The sequence below is a fragment of the Artemia franciscana genome, unplaced genomic scaffold (assembly GCF_032884065.1).
Source record: "Artemia franciscana unplaced genomic scaffold, ASM3288406v1 Scaffold_284, whole genome shotgun sequence".
Classification (NCBI taxonomy): domain Eukaryota; kingdom Metazoa; phylum Arthropoda; class Branchiopoda; order Anostraca; family Artemiidae; genus Artemia; species Artemia franciscana.
This window is the reverse complement of record NW_027063596.1, coordinates 291,320-308,203: the sequence shown is the minus strand read 5'-3', so window position 1 is coordinate 308,203 and position 16,884 is coordinate 291,320. Positions and strand designations below refer to the sequence as shown.

General features: G+C 34.2%; 1 protein-coding gene across 3 annotated transcripts; it reads right to left on the bottom strand.

Annotated features, from left to right (window-relative positions):
* Positions 1–1,892: 1,892 nt before the first annotated feature.
* Positions 1,893–13,652, bottom strand: LOC136043038 (zinc finger protein 239-like). 3 transcript variants are annotated; one of them, XM_065727941.1, is made up of 4 exons: positions 13,530–13,652; positions 8,277–8,512; positions 5,261–5,431; positions 1,893–2,879 (listed from the first exon to the last, which is right to left on the bottom strand). In XM_065727941.1, the coding sequence occupies exons 2-4, from the start codon at positions 8,317–8,319 to the stop codon at positions 2,056–2,058; spliced, it is 1,038 nt and encodes a 345-aa protein (XP_065584013.1). In that variant the 5' UTR covers positions 8,320–8,512; positions 13,530–13,652; the 3' UTR covers positions 1,893–2,055. The 3 variants fall into 3 exon arrangements, with proteins under 3 accessions (XP_065584013.1, XP_065584012.1, XP_065584014.1); XM_065727940.1 differs by having other exon boundaries at positions 13,511–13,646; XM_065727942.1 differs by lacking the exon at positions 13,530–13,652 and adding an exon at positions 9,046–9,185.
* Between the last annotated feature and the right edge of the window lie 3,232 nt (positions 13,653–16,884).

Below are 16,884 nucleotides of genomic sequence, written 5' to 3'. Positions count from 1 at the left end.
TCTACTAGCCAAGGGCATCAAATCAGGAGAACAATACCTGCGCAAGGCAGACCATTGGCCTGCGTGCAAAATGCTTTTCACGTTTATTGCCTCAAATGTTGTCTTTTGGTGAATCTTGGTAATCCAATTCTAAGCCCTTTAAGTTTCAAATTTACAGACGAAGCCGTTTCAATGATATTTCTTATATGCTGCCTTAACAACCTGCATCTAGAAAGCATTTTGTGATTCAGTTCAACTTACCCCTTAAATATTCCCTGAAAATTTCGTCTTTATTCGCTTTGCCATAAGTGTAATAGTAATCACGATAGTAGTAATGGGAGTACTGGCTGTCGCACTAGCAGTAGAATTAAGAGCAATAGAACTAGTTCGAGCAGCAGCAGCCGTAATAGTATACTAGCCTTTGGCTAGTTGAACATATCCCTCATCAAGACCTTGAAGTTTCAAAGTAATATAACTCGACGTTACCACCATATTACCAATATGCTATTTAGATAACATCTCACAGTGTTTTAATTTAATTCAGCTTTCCCCTCAACACTTCTGGCCATCTTCATCTTAATGCTCTTAGTCTTAACAGTAGTTACAATAGAAGTAGTACTTGGAGTTGTAGTAGGAGTAGCTGCGGCAGTAGTATTAATAGTACCGTGCACATATTGCCTTTAGGTCTGTCTATTTCTCTCTTTAAGCATTCCCTGAAAGTTCCAACTAAATACACTAATCCATTCCTGAGAAACACCCTTTTGACAACCAACAGCCATAGAGCAAGTTTTGATTTAGTTCAAATTTTCCTATAATATTCTCCATAATTTATTATCCATATCCTTAGCTTAGTACTAATATCTTACAAGTAGTGGTAGCAAAACACGTGCATACCACTAGTAGCACAACAACTACTTTCAAAACTGTGACTGAATGGAACTGTGACCACCTAAAACTCCTAGCACTTGCAACTATTTCTAATTGAGTTTACTTGTTACTACCCCTGCAACTAATTGCAACTTTTTATCCTTGCAACTGCGACTATTTGCGCTCGTGACTGCAGTTAGTTCCGACTGTTACTGTGATTGCTTGTTGCAACATGAACCGTTTGAGATTGTATAATACTCAGGCTAAGGACGTTACTTAGGCCAACTTTCAAGGCATGTAGAGGAGGATATTAAACATAGTGAAAGGTATTATGTGCATACTACAGTTGCTTTTACTGCAAGTACTTCAATAATGACTGCTAAAATTTAGGGAGCTTAAAATTTCAGGGAATATTGAACTAAATAAACACTCACTATGCACAAGCAGATTGTATAGGGTTGTATGAGCTATATCTCAGAAACGACTTAGGGCATTAAGTTGTAAATATCTGGGCACGATGAAGGCATGTTCAGCTGAGCAAAAGGCAATACGGCATACTAATACCACTACAGTTAGTACAACTACTATCGCTGGGACAACGACTGATTGTAATTTCAACTACCTAAAACTGCTTATAGCAGCCACCATTTTCAACTGTAATAATTTGAATTGACTACAACTAAAACTACGTATGACTTTGTCTGCAGTTGTCAGATATTACAGGCCCCAAAACCTCACAATGATTTAAAGAACAGTTTTAGGTTTTTGTTTGGGATAAAATACAGACAAGATTTTTTTTTTTCATATATAGGACCATCATAACGTTAGATCACAAAAGCTAGAAAATGAAACAAATAGAAATGAATCATAAGCAAAAACAGCCAACAATGACTGCATGTTGACAAGAAAAAGCGGCCCAACAATGTTTACAAAAGGTCATTACTTCACACAACAGACATCATAATAGCACCGTTCAATTAAATTTTGCTTTAACTTCAATATACTTTTTACCTAATCTGCGAATTTTTTAAAAACTTCAGAGGAAATTCACTTCAGTAGGAATTCCATTCAATTCATACCAGAGTTTGATAATGAATATAAAGTAAGAGATTTTTCAAGAGTCAAAAGTAAAATGTTGGACAAATCTTTGATGCTAACAAGAATCAGAACTAAAAGTGAGTCTTTTTCACGTATTTGAGAGTCGAAAGGTTACTTTCTTATGTGAGTTCTTTGGTGTCTAGATAGAACAGAACCAGAGGTAAATCCTTTTCCACATACTTGACACACGAAAGGTGTTTCTCCCGTATGAGTTCTACGGTGTTTAGATAAATCAGAGCTAGAAGTGAATTTTTTTCCACATACTTGACATTCGAAAGGCTTCTCTCCTGTATGAGTTCTTCGGTGTTTAGATAAATCAGAACTAAAAGTAAATTCTTTTTCACATACTTGACATATGAAAGGTTTCTCCCCTGTATGAGTTCTTTGATGCTTAGATAAATGAGAACTAGAAGTGAAGCCTTTTCCACATACTTGACACACGAAAGGTTTCTCTCCCGAATGAATTCTATGGTGTACTGATAGATTTGCCCCTCGGCTGAATTTTTTTGTACATACATCACACTCAAATGGTTTTTCCCCAGTATGTGTTCTTTCGTGTATTAATAAGTTGCCTCTGGAAGTGAAGCTCTTTTCACAAATTTTACACTCGAAAGGTGTCTTTCCTGTATGAGTTTTTCGGTGTTTTGATAAATACGAACTAGAAGAGAAGCTTTTTTCACATACTTGACACTTGAATGGTTTTTCCCCAGGGGGCATTCGTTGGTATTGAGATAAATTTGATGCATTTAAGTTTTCAGCGGCAGCGTTTCCATCAAACAAATCCACATCACGGGTCGGTTGGGTGCTTTGTGCTTCACTTTCACAATCTGAGTTTGTTTCTTGTTTGAGAAACAGAGTAATTAAATCAGGCATTCTATGTATTCCGCTTGCTTGTGTGAGAAGATCATTGTCAAACAGTGATGGCGTAGCAGTGTCTATAATAAAAAGATTTAAAAAACTCAAAATTACTCCTGAGGTTTGTTAAGCAAAATCGTGCTTGATATATGATTTACCAACTTTCACTAAATTTCCCAAGATAATTCCCGACAAATTCACAATTCCACAATTACCCAACATCTCATAGTTCTGATTTCTCTTTTGAAATTACGGCAACTGTGCGATCGGGATTTAGTTTGCGTCATACTGGTCCAAAAGTTTGGAATTTAATCCCAATAGCTGTGAAAAATTGTAATGATAGAAATAAATTTCTGAAGTTATTAAGAAATCATGTTTCTAGTCTCCCATAATATTTTCCGTTGTGAGTGTTGAAGTTTGATTTCCGAAAGAAGTTCAAATTAGTTTAAGTCGAAGTAATGACGGTTTTTTCTTTTGTTTGAGTTTATTTTTTTTTTTTTTTGGTGATATACCACGCGCTTAAGTATGCCATTAGGCATATGCGCTGTTTGTTTAAATGGTTTAATTCTTGTTGTAAATAAACATGTATCTATCTATCAATCATAGTATATTCTAAATTATCCTTGAGCAAGAAGTTTAACCTAAAATTAGAGACTTTTATTTTATTTTTTCAACTAGATAATCTCGATGACCACACTGCCTTTCCATGACGAACATATAACAGTTCAAAATAGGGATGAAACCTTTTAATTGACAGTGAAACAAATATAATATTTTTTTAACTGGATATTTCGAACACATATACAGTGTCCATCATCAGCAGCAAAACTAAAAGACATTAGTAAAAACAAAGAAAATTTATATAGTTTTAGCAATAAACTATATGTAATTAGTTTATTGGCTATAAATTTTGTTTGTTTGTATTAATGTCTTCTAGTTTTACTGCTGATGATGGACACTGTATATGTGTTCGAAATATCCAGTTGAAAATTTCTATATTTGTTTCACTGTCAATTAATAGGTTTCATTCCTATTTTGAACTGTTATATTTTTTTCAAGGTGAATCATAAAAGCTTACTATATTCAAAATTTTTCTTCCATTAGTATGAAAGTAAATTTAAACTTGTTAAAATTGCAGAAATTTCACCTTATTTATTATTCACAAGAGAGATACATATAGTTGAAAAGATATACATTCAAGTTACTATTATTTTCTAGGTGCGTGACAAAGACCTTATTGATTGGAATTATTATATTAATTATTATAATTATATTATTATATTGGAATTATATTATTATTATATTCTCACCGTTGTTTTAATATTGCAATAAAGATAAGTCAATTGGTGAAAGTTTTTTATATCCCCCAAACACAATTTCAATAAAAAAAACTCGTTTTCCATATGTGTGCAAGTGAAAACTATCAATAATTCAACTCAAATTTTACATATTCAATCAGAACAAAAATAATCGACTGCCTATTGTACCTAAAGTTATGACGGGTAACAATATACCAACGTCGTATGTTTTTTTTTAGACTCAATTGGATACAATAGTCTACATAAAACAAAAAGTATTTTATGGCTGGGGTAATCAAATAGATGACTGCTTAATTCAGAATCAAAGGAATTAGGTGCAATATTAGAATTCAAACCCTTGGTTTTGCAATATTTATATTGGTCAAGTTTAATCATTTTATTATTAACGCATACATGTATATTTTTGAATAGGCCTAAAATAACAAACTAACTACGGTAGAAAAATAAATACAAAGACAAAGATAAAATAAAAAAGGGATTGGTATACCCAGGATTCATAAAAAAAAAATGAAAATTTCATTCAGCCCACCCTCGTGGACAGACATTTTATACGTTAATAAAACAATTGGAAATACATCGAATACTTGTTAGAAAATTTAACCAAGGTCATTAAAACCTCACATTCTATTCCTGCTGCTAAATCTTTGATTAGATGATAATTTTGGTCAATTTAATTTCTTAATAATTGCTCAGGTGTTGGAACATCAATATTTGTATGCAAAGAAAAAATGTTTTATAGAGGACAGCCTTCGAATATAGGGGCGTAAAATTCATTTGAGGCTTAAGCAGGATATGCAGTCTTAAAAATATCCTACTGTTTTTCTTGAAGTTTGTTATTTTTTGGGGAAAAAACTACAGTAAGAGATACCTTTAACACGAAACCTAATTTTTAGCAATGTTTCACGACCTTTAACTTTCAAATGTAATTAAAAGACAAAAAGAAGTGTTTCATTTAAAGCCCAAAATTAAGAAAAAATTTCGAATTCTACTTTGACACCCAACCATATTTTGACACCATAAAAAATACCATCATCTGCAAATACCTAGAATACTTTGGATATAATTTGGTTTGACTTTAGTTTTGATTTGGTTGTGCATTCATAACATACCTTTGACTATACCCAGGATATTGAAAAACATACCTTTGTCCTTGCTAGCATCCAGCTCCAGTTTGAGAGGGTCCAAATCAGGCTCGAGCTTTGCAGATGTGCCAGAACAAGAAGTATGAAGGCTGCATTCAGGTTTTGACAACAAAATTGGTGGCGTGTATCTAAGATCGTTTTCATAATCGCTAGGGAGTCCGTCTTCAATTTCTGTAAAAAAAAAAAAAAAAGTAAACTCTCATTGGAGTCCTAAGACTAAGTTAAGAAGGAAGTGGGCTCCATGAATTATTTATGTAATTCTTCATCAAGCCACTTCGTATCGAAGAAGTTGTCAAAAATACTTTAAAAAGGGCTCATCTGATTTGACATTATAGGTATTATTGTTCTTTTTAAGAGTCAAAGTGATTAGACTGAGACCACCAGTCGTCCTCCTTCACCCCTGTTTGCTACTCTCACCTGAGAGATTCAATTAATTTAAGAGAGCTATTTTGCTCCACATACCTGAGGTTTCAGATAACTATCCACCCACAGCCCTAAGGACAAGAGCTGTGAGTCATAGAATTTGCCATTGTTTACGTACAGGTTCATTATTTGGTAAAAGGAGGGGCGCATATCCGGGGTGTCCGAAAGGCTAAAGGTATTAAGTTGAAGCTTTGAAGGAATGCTGATGAGAGAGTTCAATGAAATCAAAACCCGCTATGTGCGTGAAGGTTGTTAAAAGGAGTGTCAGAAAAATTACAACTAGTACTTCTACTGGAACTATGACTGGTTGCAACTTCGGCTCTTCACAACTGCTCACAGCAGTAATTACTTTCGACTGTGATAACTTGTAACATCAACTGTAAACAGTTGCACCTTTTTATCCTTAAGACAAAGTGAAAAACTTGCAATTATAAGCACAACTACTGTCGACTTTGTCTCTTTATAACTGCTACTGATTGTGCTTGTGACTGCAATAAGTAGCGACCGTTACTGTGACTGGTTGTTGCGACTACCCTTAAAAACTTCAAAATTGACCAGACTTTCGGAACAAAAACTAATATATATTAAACTGCAGTTTACATTCATTAGATATTTCAATAACCGTTATTATTATGAAAAATAACGACCACTTTTATGAATATGACAATATTTAGTGATTGTGATTAGTTCAACATCCCACAGAACATGCCCTGTAAGTTTCAACTCAAACACAAAACTGTTCCTAAGATATTTCTTTTATGCCCTTTTAACAACTTACATACGGACAACAAGTGTGATTATGTTCACTTTTCCCCATAAAAACTCCCTGAAAATTTCACCTTCATACCCTTAGGCACAGTTGTAATAGTAGTCACAATAGTATTATTAAAACTATTAGTAGTATTAAAATACAGTAATAGCACTATTACTAGTAGCAGCAGTAGTATTACAATATTGCCTTTCATCAGTATCACCCCCATCCTTATCAAATCCAGGATTTTGTCAAAATAATAAAATTAGCCATTTCTATTGCAGATATTCATGATATTGCCGATGTGTCTTTTTGATAACCTGTGTATTTCTTGAACTTCCCATTTTAACTCTCTTAGGCTTGCAAGTAGTCTCAACAGAAGTAGTAGTTAGAGTAATAGTAATATAATTAGTAAATGTAGCACTGGTAGTAGTAAGCTATTTGTAGTAGCGCGCAAAAATTACCATTTGGTCAATTCATCTTCTCCACAAGTGTTCTTTGAGCATTCCAACTTAATACACAAATTCATTCTCGAGATGTGCTCTTTTGGCAATCTGAATGCACAAGTGTCTTTCGATATGGTTCAAATTTTCCTTGATATTTTCTAAAATTTTCCCTTCACAAACTTAGCCCTAATAGTACTAGTATCAAAATAGTAGCAGTATTGGTGCGTTTTTTGTAGTAGTAGTGATAACAGCAGTATTAATAAAAGTAGTAGAACGTAGATGTCACTTTTTGGTCAGCTAAACATCTCCCTTATTACGCATCAGAAATTTCACTTTGATACAGTAAACCGTACGAAAAATAGTGCTGATGTGATGTTTTGCCCTTTTTGTGCCCTTTTATAGTGCTGATGTGCCCTTTTTGACACCCTTTTCATCTCAATAATCTAAGACTTACGAGTAATTGCATTTGAAGTAGTAGTTGGAGTAGTTTAATAGCAGTAGTAATATTAGTAGAAGCAGCCGTAGTATAGTGTCAGTGGCAACAAAAACACATTACCTTTTCATCAATTGGTCTTACCCCATAAGTATTCTTGGAAAGTTTCAACTTTATACGCAAATTCTTTCTTGAGATATAACCTTTTGACAATATGCAAGCACACAGTGTGTATTGATTTAGTTGACATCCCTAATCAATATTCTATCAAATTTTCATCTTATAAGCGCAGCCTTAATTGTATTAGTATCATAGCAGCAGTAGTAGTAGAGGAAACAATAGTAGCACTAATACTGTATTAGGAATAGTAGCCGTAGTAGCAGCAGTATTACCCCACGAAGGCCAAATTAATGGACCTTCTAACAATACTAAACGAAATTGATGTCTAAAAATTTTTGATTGGATTTTTTGGGAAATGATAGGCGGGGAGGGGTGCAGCTGGTTTTCCTCAGATCATTGTTGATTCTTAAAAATGGCACTACAACTTCCAATCAAATAGGCTTCATCTGAAGTTTTTATGACCGACAATTCCATAAAAACTTCATTTACCCCCAGGACATAACTTATAACCCTTGCCCTAGGGCTCTGGTGGATTGTGTCAACCCTGGAACCTTTGTTGCATGTTCTTTGAACCCTTGAATGCTCAAATCCCTGTTGACTATTGAAAAGGGCACTAGAACTTTTATTTTCTAATCTAATGGGGCCCTTTCAAAGTTCTTACAATTAATTCTTCAATACAAAGTCATCTATCCAGAAAAAATAATACATTAAACCATCATCGTTCTTTATTTAGGCAGCACTATTGTGCCTATGATCAAATAACTTCTAGTTTTCTGACTTTTCAAGGGAAATTATAATAGATAATATTAGGAGTTTCAATGTATTATGTAAGGAATTAAATACCTTCCTTAACAGAAACATGATCATAAACATTTGTCTGATCCATTTTTCACCAATGAAGATATCTTCCCGGCTAGCTTTCTTGATTGAAGTTACTTCATGTAGTTAAATATTCAGATGTATAGACATATGGATCAGCCACTGAGAAAAGAACATGAAGAGCAAAAACTTCAAAATGAAAAGACTTCTTCTTGGTAAACTAGACGTCCTTACTGTTTAGGAAAGCTCTGAATCCTTACCTAAAAGATTATGAATTGCTGTAGAGACTAGCCTAATAAATATTTTGGCTCTATGTGTAAATGCAAACTTAAGCTATAAAAACAAGTAAAATAAATAAATAAAATAAAACTGTAGTAAAATATAAGAAAAAATTAAAGAACTAAAACTAGCCATGACTGATTTTAGTAATTAAGTTTTATCAGCCTTTAACTGTTTTAACTGATATTTTCAAAATGTTCAAGATGTTTCTTCAATAGTTGGCCATTGTTTTTTCTTTCTCAATAAATTCAAGCTACATTATTACTATTATGAGCCTTTATTCATATTATAGTCATTTTGTCAATGGGGATGTATATAGTGTCATGTAATTTGGCACATTACTCTTTGGTTTATTAAGGCACTGACACGCAGACAAGAGGGTCTTTGTTGTTAATATTTATAAACAAAACAAAACAAAAATAAAAATTTAGGAATTATAACACCCTTTAAAACATTGTGAGATATCAACAAATAGCAATATGGCGGACTCCAAAAATGTGGGACGTCTATATACCTAGTCTGAATGTATGATCAGATCCTGAAGTGGCTTGAAAAGCAAGGCTGTTTTGTCGACCTAGCAGCCATCAACTTTTGCAAAGCTTTCGATCTCCTGTCACACCTAGTGGCCTCTCAAAATCTGAAAGGAATGGGTGCTAAACGCCAAACACTAGCCATTGCGCTCGATTCTCCCTCTGAAAGATAGCAAAATGCAATTGATTTACACAAAAAGGACTGTGACTCAGATTGGAGAAAGAAAAACCTGCACTGCCCCACAAGGGACAAAACTGGCAGGAATAGCTTTCCTTGCCATCATCCACTACTTGCTAGTAGAACATAACAACACATACATATTTGTCAACAGTTCGTCACTCTTATTTGCTTATCTTCTTCATGGCAATGTCTCCACCAAGCAATTCCCCAAAATCACTTTTGATCTACTGATACAAAGATCTCTGATACAAAATTGACAATTAACTCTGCTAAGTCAAAAATACTTAGACTGAACCCGGCAAAGAGAGACTTTGCCCACTCCTCCCCTGAAGTTCCTTTCCCTGTTGTTAATGAGGTAAAATACTAGTTGTCATTTTCTCACATGATTGCATCTTTACTACCCATATTAACAGTGTGACCTGTAAAGCTGACGTATCTCTGCAAACCCTTTCAAAAATGCTTCGCTTCAAGTGCAACGTCCATACTCTTCTTCATGCATACCTCTGCAACGCACGCCCACGGTCTTCTTTGGAGATACCTCTGCTTCCTATGCTTCATACTTGAATATGCCTGTCCTGCCTGTGGCCCGTCAGTAGTAAGAGCTACCTATCTAGTGCAGGAACTAGAATCAGTCCAAAAAGGGCAACCAGGATCAACCTGAGTAATAAAGACATTCCTTACCATGATACTGTAGCAACCCTTGAGCTCCATAGTTTGGAACTCTGTTTGAGTGACCTTATCCTGAGGTTTAGCAAAATGCTCCTGGGTGACCTTGCTCACCATGGCATTATACCCCCAGAAGCCCCAACAGTCAGCTGTACAAGACATAAGCTAAAATTTGTGCCTGTGAGTGCTCAGGAAAGCCATTACCAGAACTCTTTTGTCCCTTTTTTATGCCATTATATAAGAGTCAATAATAACATGTTTTGTATTTCAACATCAAATTAGCCATTTGAGCTACAATTTTTGTTCTAAATAAACCTTGCTTTCTCTTAAAAGATTTAAGGAAGGAGTAAAAAGCCCCCCTTTATTAAGTTTGTTATTTACCTGTTCTTAGTTTGACTTGGTTATTCATATTAATGTTGTTTCAAAATTTTTTCATTCATTCCATACCCATAAAAAGGTAATTAAATTTTGTCTGCATTTGCATCAATTAACTTTACACTGTTACACCAAACATAATATTTGATGACAGGAGGTTTCTTTGTCTTGACAGAGGGATCATGGACTTATGAATTTTCATTTCGTCTGTTGTTTATTTGAATTATCCCTTTCCTTGTTTGACTTCTAAGATGATTTTCTGTAAAAAGAAAAAAAAATCTCTGACATTAGATTACTGTTCAATTTTCAAGATTGATTCTGAACATTTTTAGGTTTGAAAATATAACATTGCAAGAGTTCCTACCAAGCAGGGATTCCTAGATGGGTAGTCAAAGTCAATCAATGAATTATAAAGATCAATTTACAGATATATATTTTTAAATCATCATCTGTAATTTGTTTTAAAACCCAAACTAAAACTCAGCAGCATCACATACAAAACCTGGCTAAATTTATTTGTAAACAAAACAATATTTTTTCCATTTTTTTTATACTTTCTCTTAGCAAAAAGAATTATGCAATCAATAGGATTTTCGAGGGGAATAACATGAGGATTTTCAGCTGAATGTACCTTCAGGAACCTGAGGGTAAAGCAACCTTGAACTCAGTTTGTCAAGAAACTTTAACATTTCTCAGGTGGCCTGAAAAAAGATATCTATAATTGCTATTTTATCATAACTATGGTTTTCTTGAAGCCAACCATATTCAAGAGTGGGAAATGTCTTACTCTAATCTTTTGCTGATGTCATGTAGAAGATGACCAATAATTATTTGAAATTCCTCTTTGAGTACACAAAATAGATATTCAAGCTACTCGCAAACTTAACTTTGTCAATACAATTATTTTTCATTTAATGACTTTGGATGGTTTTATTTTTTATTATTTATTTAATTTATTTTATTTATTTCCCTCAAAAGATGAGGGGTAGGCTACAATATAAATGTAAAGAAAAGACAAATGATAATGCTTATAATCAAAAATTATAAAGATCAATTTACAGATATACATATTTAAATCATCATCTGTAATTTGATTTAAAACCCAAACTAAAACTCATCAGTGTCATGTACAAAACCTGGCTAAATTTATTTGTAAACAAAACAACATTTTTTCCTTTTTTTTTACTTTCTCTTAGCAAAAAGAATTATGCAGTCAATAGGATTTTCAAGGGGAATAACACAAGGATTTTCACCTGAATGTAGCTTCAGGAACCTGAGGGTAAAGCAACCTTGAACTCAGTTTGTCAAGAAACTTTAACATTACTCAGGTGGCCTGAAAAAAGATATCTATAATTGATATTTTATCACAACTATGGTTTTCTTGAAGCCAACTGTATTCAAGATTGGAAAATGTCTTACTCTAATCTTTTGCTGGTGTCATGTAGAAGATGACCAATAATTATTTGAAATTCCTCTTTGAGTACACAAATGGAAATTCAAGCCACTACACAAACTTAACTTTGTCAATACAATTATTTTTAAATCAGTTTAAGTCAGTATAGTTAAAACTTCCTATTTTAGATTCTTTTATATTATCATGGTCACTTTTCTGAAGGCTTCACCTTGGCATCTAGTGCTATGTTCACTTTATTTGTAGGTCAATTATGTTCACTTCATTTGTAGGTCAATTATAAGAACTGCTCAATATTTATCAAGCAATGCACTTTAAGAAATTAAGTACCCTGCCATTTATTTTCTTTTTTGGGGGGGACACTGGGTAAAATTCTAGTTAATTGACTTCTTGCTATCTTGGAAAGGGTTTAGGTTAGGAAAATGAAACTTTCAGGGATGGGTCTACAGGCTAAAGTATGTGCTGGGAAGGTATTTTAAAGTACCCATCTCCACTCCTTCTCCCTCTAGAGGGTCCTGAAATTTGCCTACATGACAGGTCTATACCTATTGAAATTTTGACAAAACAACATTTTACCTTAATTTTCAGTTACTAGTTGCTTTTTCTCTGCCTTTAGTTCTGAAAATGCAATTCCTGTTATTTGAGTAGAATTTTGAGCCATATCTATGTTTTTTTCTTCTTCAAAATTTAGGAAATGTATTTGCATATCTTTAAAACTTTATAAAATGGAATTGAGCAAAGTTATGAAGCTGAAAACAATTTTGTTGTACTTCAATTAAGCTGAAGATCTATTTTGCGAGGTTTCACTTTTTTAACACACATATTTTTAAAGGTCATCAAAGGTCAGGACCCTCTAGAGGGAGAAGGAGTAGAGGTAGTGGCTTCAAATACCTTCCTGGAACACACTTTAGACTGTAGATTCATCCCTGAAAGTTTCATTTTCTTAACCTAAAACCTTTCTGAGATAGCAAGAAGTCAATTAACTAGAATTTTACTGGCCTTTGTCCTCCAAAATGAAATTTGTTCTTAAAATTTATCATATGAAAATTATTTTGCCAGAGAAATCATATCTTTGACTCCTTATAGAGAACAATTCCATTTAGACAACTTGCTATTTTTGGAAATTAGACCAACAGCTCCTACAAAATGAACTTCTTAATACACTAAGACAGTACAGTTAAGCTTCCCATTTTAGATTCTTTTATATTATCACAGTAACTTTTAACACCAAGCAAAGCACCTTCAGAAATTAAGCAGCCTACTTTTTAGTAGGCTATTTTTTAAGATGTTTTGGGGGTAGAGGGCCATTGTCCTCCATAAGAACATTGGTTCTTAAAAAATATCATATGGTAATGGATTCTGCCAGGGAAATTATATCCTAGCCTCCCTATACAGACTAAGTCCATTTACGCAACTTGTTATATGTGGGCATTAGGCTAACAGTTACTATGAAATGAACTTCTAAACAAACTAGGTCAGTGCAGTTAAGCCCCCCCCCCCCCCTATTTCATGTTCTTCTATATTATCATGGTCAAGTTTTTCAAACATTCAAACTAGCCTAATGTCCAAGACAAAGCCCAGGGAAAATTTATTAACAGGCCCATGTTAGTTTATTAAATTTGTTAATATAGCCTAGTAATTCAGCAGAGTCAATTTTAGCAGATTATATTAACTTAAATCCCTATTTTAGATCCTTTTATATAGACATGGTCACTTTTCTGAAACCTTCACAACTCCCTCTCCCCCCACCCACTAATGTCCAAGACTAACCCTAGGGATATTTAAAAGATTTAAAGTAGAATAAAGAAATACTTGCTTTAAAATCTACAGCATACCCAAATCAATAAAATCGTTATTTTCCTTTTAAGTTATCTAAATTTGATGTCAGCAAAAACTGATAATTTTAAAAGATAGCTCCTTTATTATTATTTTTCAAATTTATCATCCGTGAATTGCAGCGTTGCCGAGGAATTTAGTTGCTGTACCTTTGAAATTAACCAGATTTACTTGTCACAAAGTGATTTTTGATGCTACAGTCCAATATTTCTTAGCAAGTTTTGCACCTTTCGAAGAGACAGGCGGATATTCCGTTCAAGTGTAATCAGTTTCCTCTTATAGAATTATTTAGTGTCGAAGAACACGAAACATATTTTGAGCTCTTCAGAGAACTGAATGGGAAAATACACGCTCAAACACACAACTCTTATTTAGGCGTACAATGCATTAAAGTTGCGTATAAGATTATTCTAACATGTATTTTGATGTGATACAAGACATATTATGTAATTGCATTTTATAAGTCTATGTCACGTCTACACTATACATTTTCTGGAATTATAAGTCAGACAATCGAAAGTAGGAAAAGCTATATGGACTTTGAACGGTTTTTCTCAGAAAATATCTGAAGAACTTTATAAGCAATCCTCATTTAATCTGTTTTTTTTTCACCAAAAATTAGAATAAATGATTTTAGATCTTGAGATAGATATTTTCACTATCTAAGTTACATCAAAGACGGTTTGTCTGTTTGATTTATTCAGTAAATTTTTTGTATTCTTCCTTTTCAAATTTTTCCAGAAAAACAGTCCATAGTCCTCTTTTCATTTTCATAAACATTGATCTTCCAACCGTGATAACAAGAATTGGCATGGAAGTAACAATCTCAGTTCTCAATTTTCCCAATCCATTTTTCCAAGAAGTAGATATTCTTCACATAATATTATAAGATATTCCTCTTTTGTTGTTCTTACAGACTTCGAAATTTCAAATGAGCTTTAAATTATTTTTGAAAATAGTAAGAATGTAGCCTTTCTTTTTAGGAATTTATCCTATTTAGTGTTTTGTTTTTCTCCAGGTTCGAGCTAGTCAGCCATGCTGTTTGTATCGATGTTACGACCAAGACAAATTAACTGATGAACAAGTATGATAACCTGCTTGCTATATGCGAAATGACAATTTATGTACCTTAAATCCCGAGAGTCAGGTCTTTAAAGGTGATTCGATTCAAAATTTGTGTGCAAATTTTAATGAGAAAAATCTTACGATTCCAAAAGAAGTTGTTTTTTCTGATCTTTTAACATCTTCCCCTCCTGCAAAAAAAGAAAATGCTCTAATTTTGTGTTTTCACTAATTTTGCCGAAAGAGACAGCATCGGTAATTTTTAATTGAAAGAAAAAGCCCCCTAGATCCTATCCTACAAGAGAGACCCAATAAATAGCATTATCTATTTTGTTTTTGTTCTCCCCCATACCAACAAATTAAATAGTGAGCTCCAAAATAGCAACACAAGGATCCATTGCCTGCTTAAAAGTAGCTGTACACTCGTTATTTGGCTGCAAAAGCTGTTTTTGAAGCCAGCCATGATAGCAGAAGACATTGGTGAAGTTATTGACAGGCTTTAACATCCCATAAAACCGAATTCAGGCTTGTTTCCTGCCACCAATTTACCCTTCCATAAAAAATAAAACGATTTGACTTGGACTGAACAGTACAGTAAATATCCAGGTCCTATTATTTTCTTGATTTGACATAAGGGCATGTTTTTAGACATATGCTTGTATCCCAGAGAGTAGGAAAAATCGATGTGGAATATTTGTATGCAGAAGGCAAACACAATAATTTTTGGTCGTTTTAAGTTTAAATTATTGTAGGTTTCTATATCTTCTGATCTCAAGTTTACTGACCTTTACTTTTCTTTAGAAAACTTCTTTACTTAAAGTTTTTTTTTATTAGTTTTCTTCAAAAGATCATTGGAGCTCACCCCTTGCCCCACAAATGTTTTGATCCTAAAATAATGCCAGCTGGCCCCCTGCCATATCTCAATAGACTGAAACCCCTCACCCCCCCAAAAAAAACAGGTTATTAGTGATATATCAATCCAAAAATCATTGCACTGACCATTGGCCCTCCCTCAATGATCAGATCTCCCCAAAAAATTATTAACGATATTTTGTTACGAAAGTCATGATATCTGACCGTGGCCCTTACTCCCTCTAAAAAAATTATTGTCGATATTCTGTTCCAAAAATTATGGAAACTGACCTCCAGCCGACCCTTCATGGCTTGACCCCCCCCCCCTCCCCCCCAAAAATGCTTATTAACGATATTTCATTTTAAGAATCATAGGAGCTGACTGTTCGTCCTCTCTTTTTTACCGCCCCCCCCCCAAAAAAAATAACTTTTTTCCAATATTTTAATCCAAAAATCACTGGAGCTAATCCTTTGCCATCCATTGATTGCCAGAACCCCCTCCTCTCCCAAAGACAACTTATTAACGAAATTTATTCAAAAATGATGGAAGCTGACTCCTTGCCCTTCTTTCTCGGACCAAGCCCCCCCCTAACCCAGTAAAAAAAATTTATTAGCGATATTTTAATCAAAAATCATGGGACTGGCCCATGGCACTCATTTTTTGGCCAAATACCCCTGTCAAAACATTTACCATATTTTTTTCCAAAAATATTTGCAGCTGACCACATGGACAATTTGACACTATTCCATTCCAAACACTATGGGAACTGATCCACGGCCCGCATTTAACGGCCTGACCTCCCTCCAAAAATACACCCTATTAGCGATATTTCATTCTAAAAATTATGGGAACAGACGCCTGGTCCTCTCTGACTGTTCCGCCCCAAATAAAAACAACTTTTTAATGAAATTTTTAATAAGAAAATCACGGGAGTTAGCCCCTTGCCCTCTCCATGGCCAAACTCCTCCCTCCATAGAAAACAACATACTATTAACGATATTTCAATCCATAAATCACGGGATTTCACCCCAGGCCTTGCCTATATTTCCTGATCCTTCCTCCAAAAATATCAAAGCTGGCTTCTGACCCTCCTCGGCCTGAACCCCCCTACCCCTTCCAAGAAGTGATATAGTGCTATAGGATTGAATTCTTAAAAGGATTTTTGGCACCACTGTCAACTTCACAAGGAAACACAGAAAAAACAGGGAATCTTGATCCTTAAGGAAAACAGAATATGTAACAAGCCCTTATGCCTCATTAAAACTTACTCACACCCTGAGCTCTTTACTTCTTCAAGACTTTTTCTCTGAAATATGAAATGCTTCAGAAATTCGAATAATTTGCTGTTCAAAACACACGTAAAGTACAAGGCTCGTGTGAGCGGTGAAAACTTTACGGAAACACACTTTTTGAACCACTTTACGAGCCCTCCATAAGGT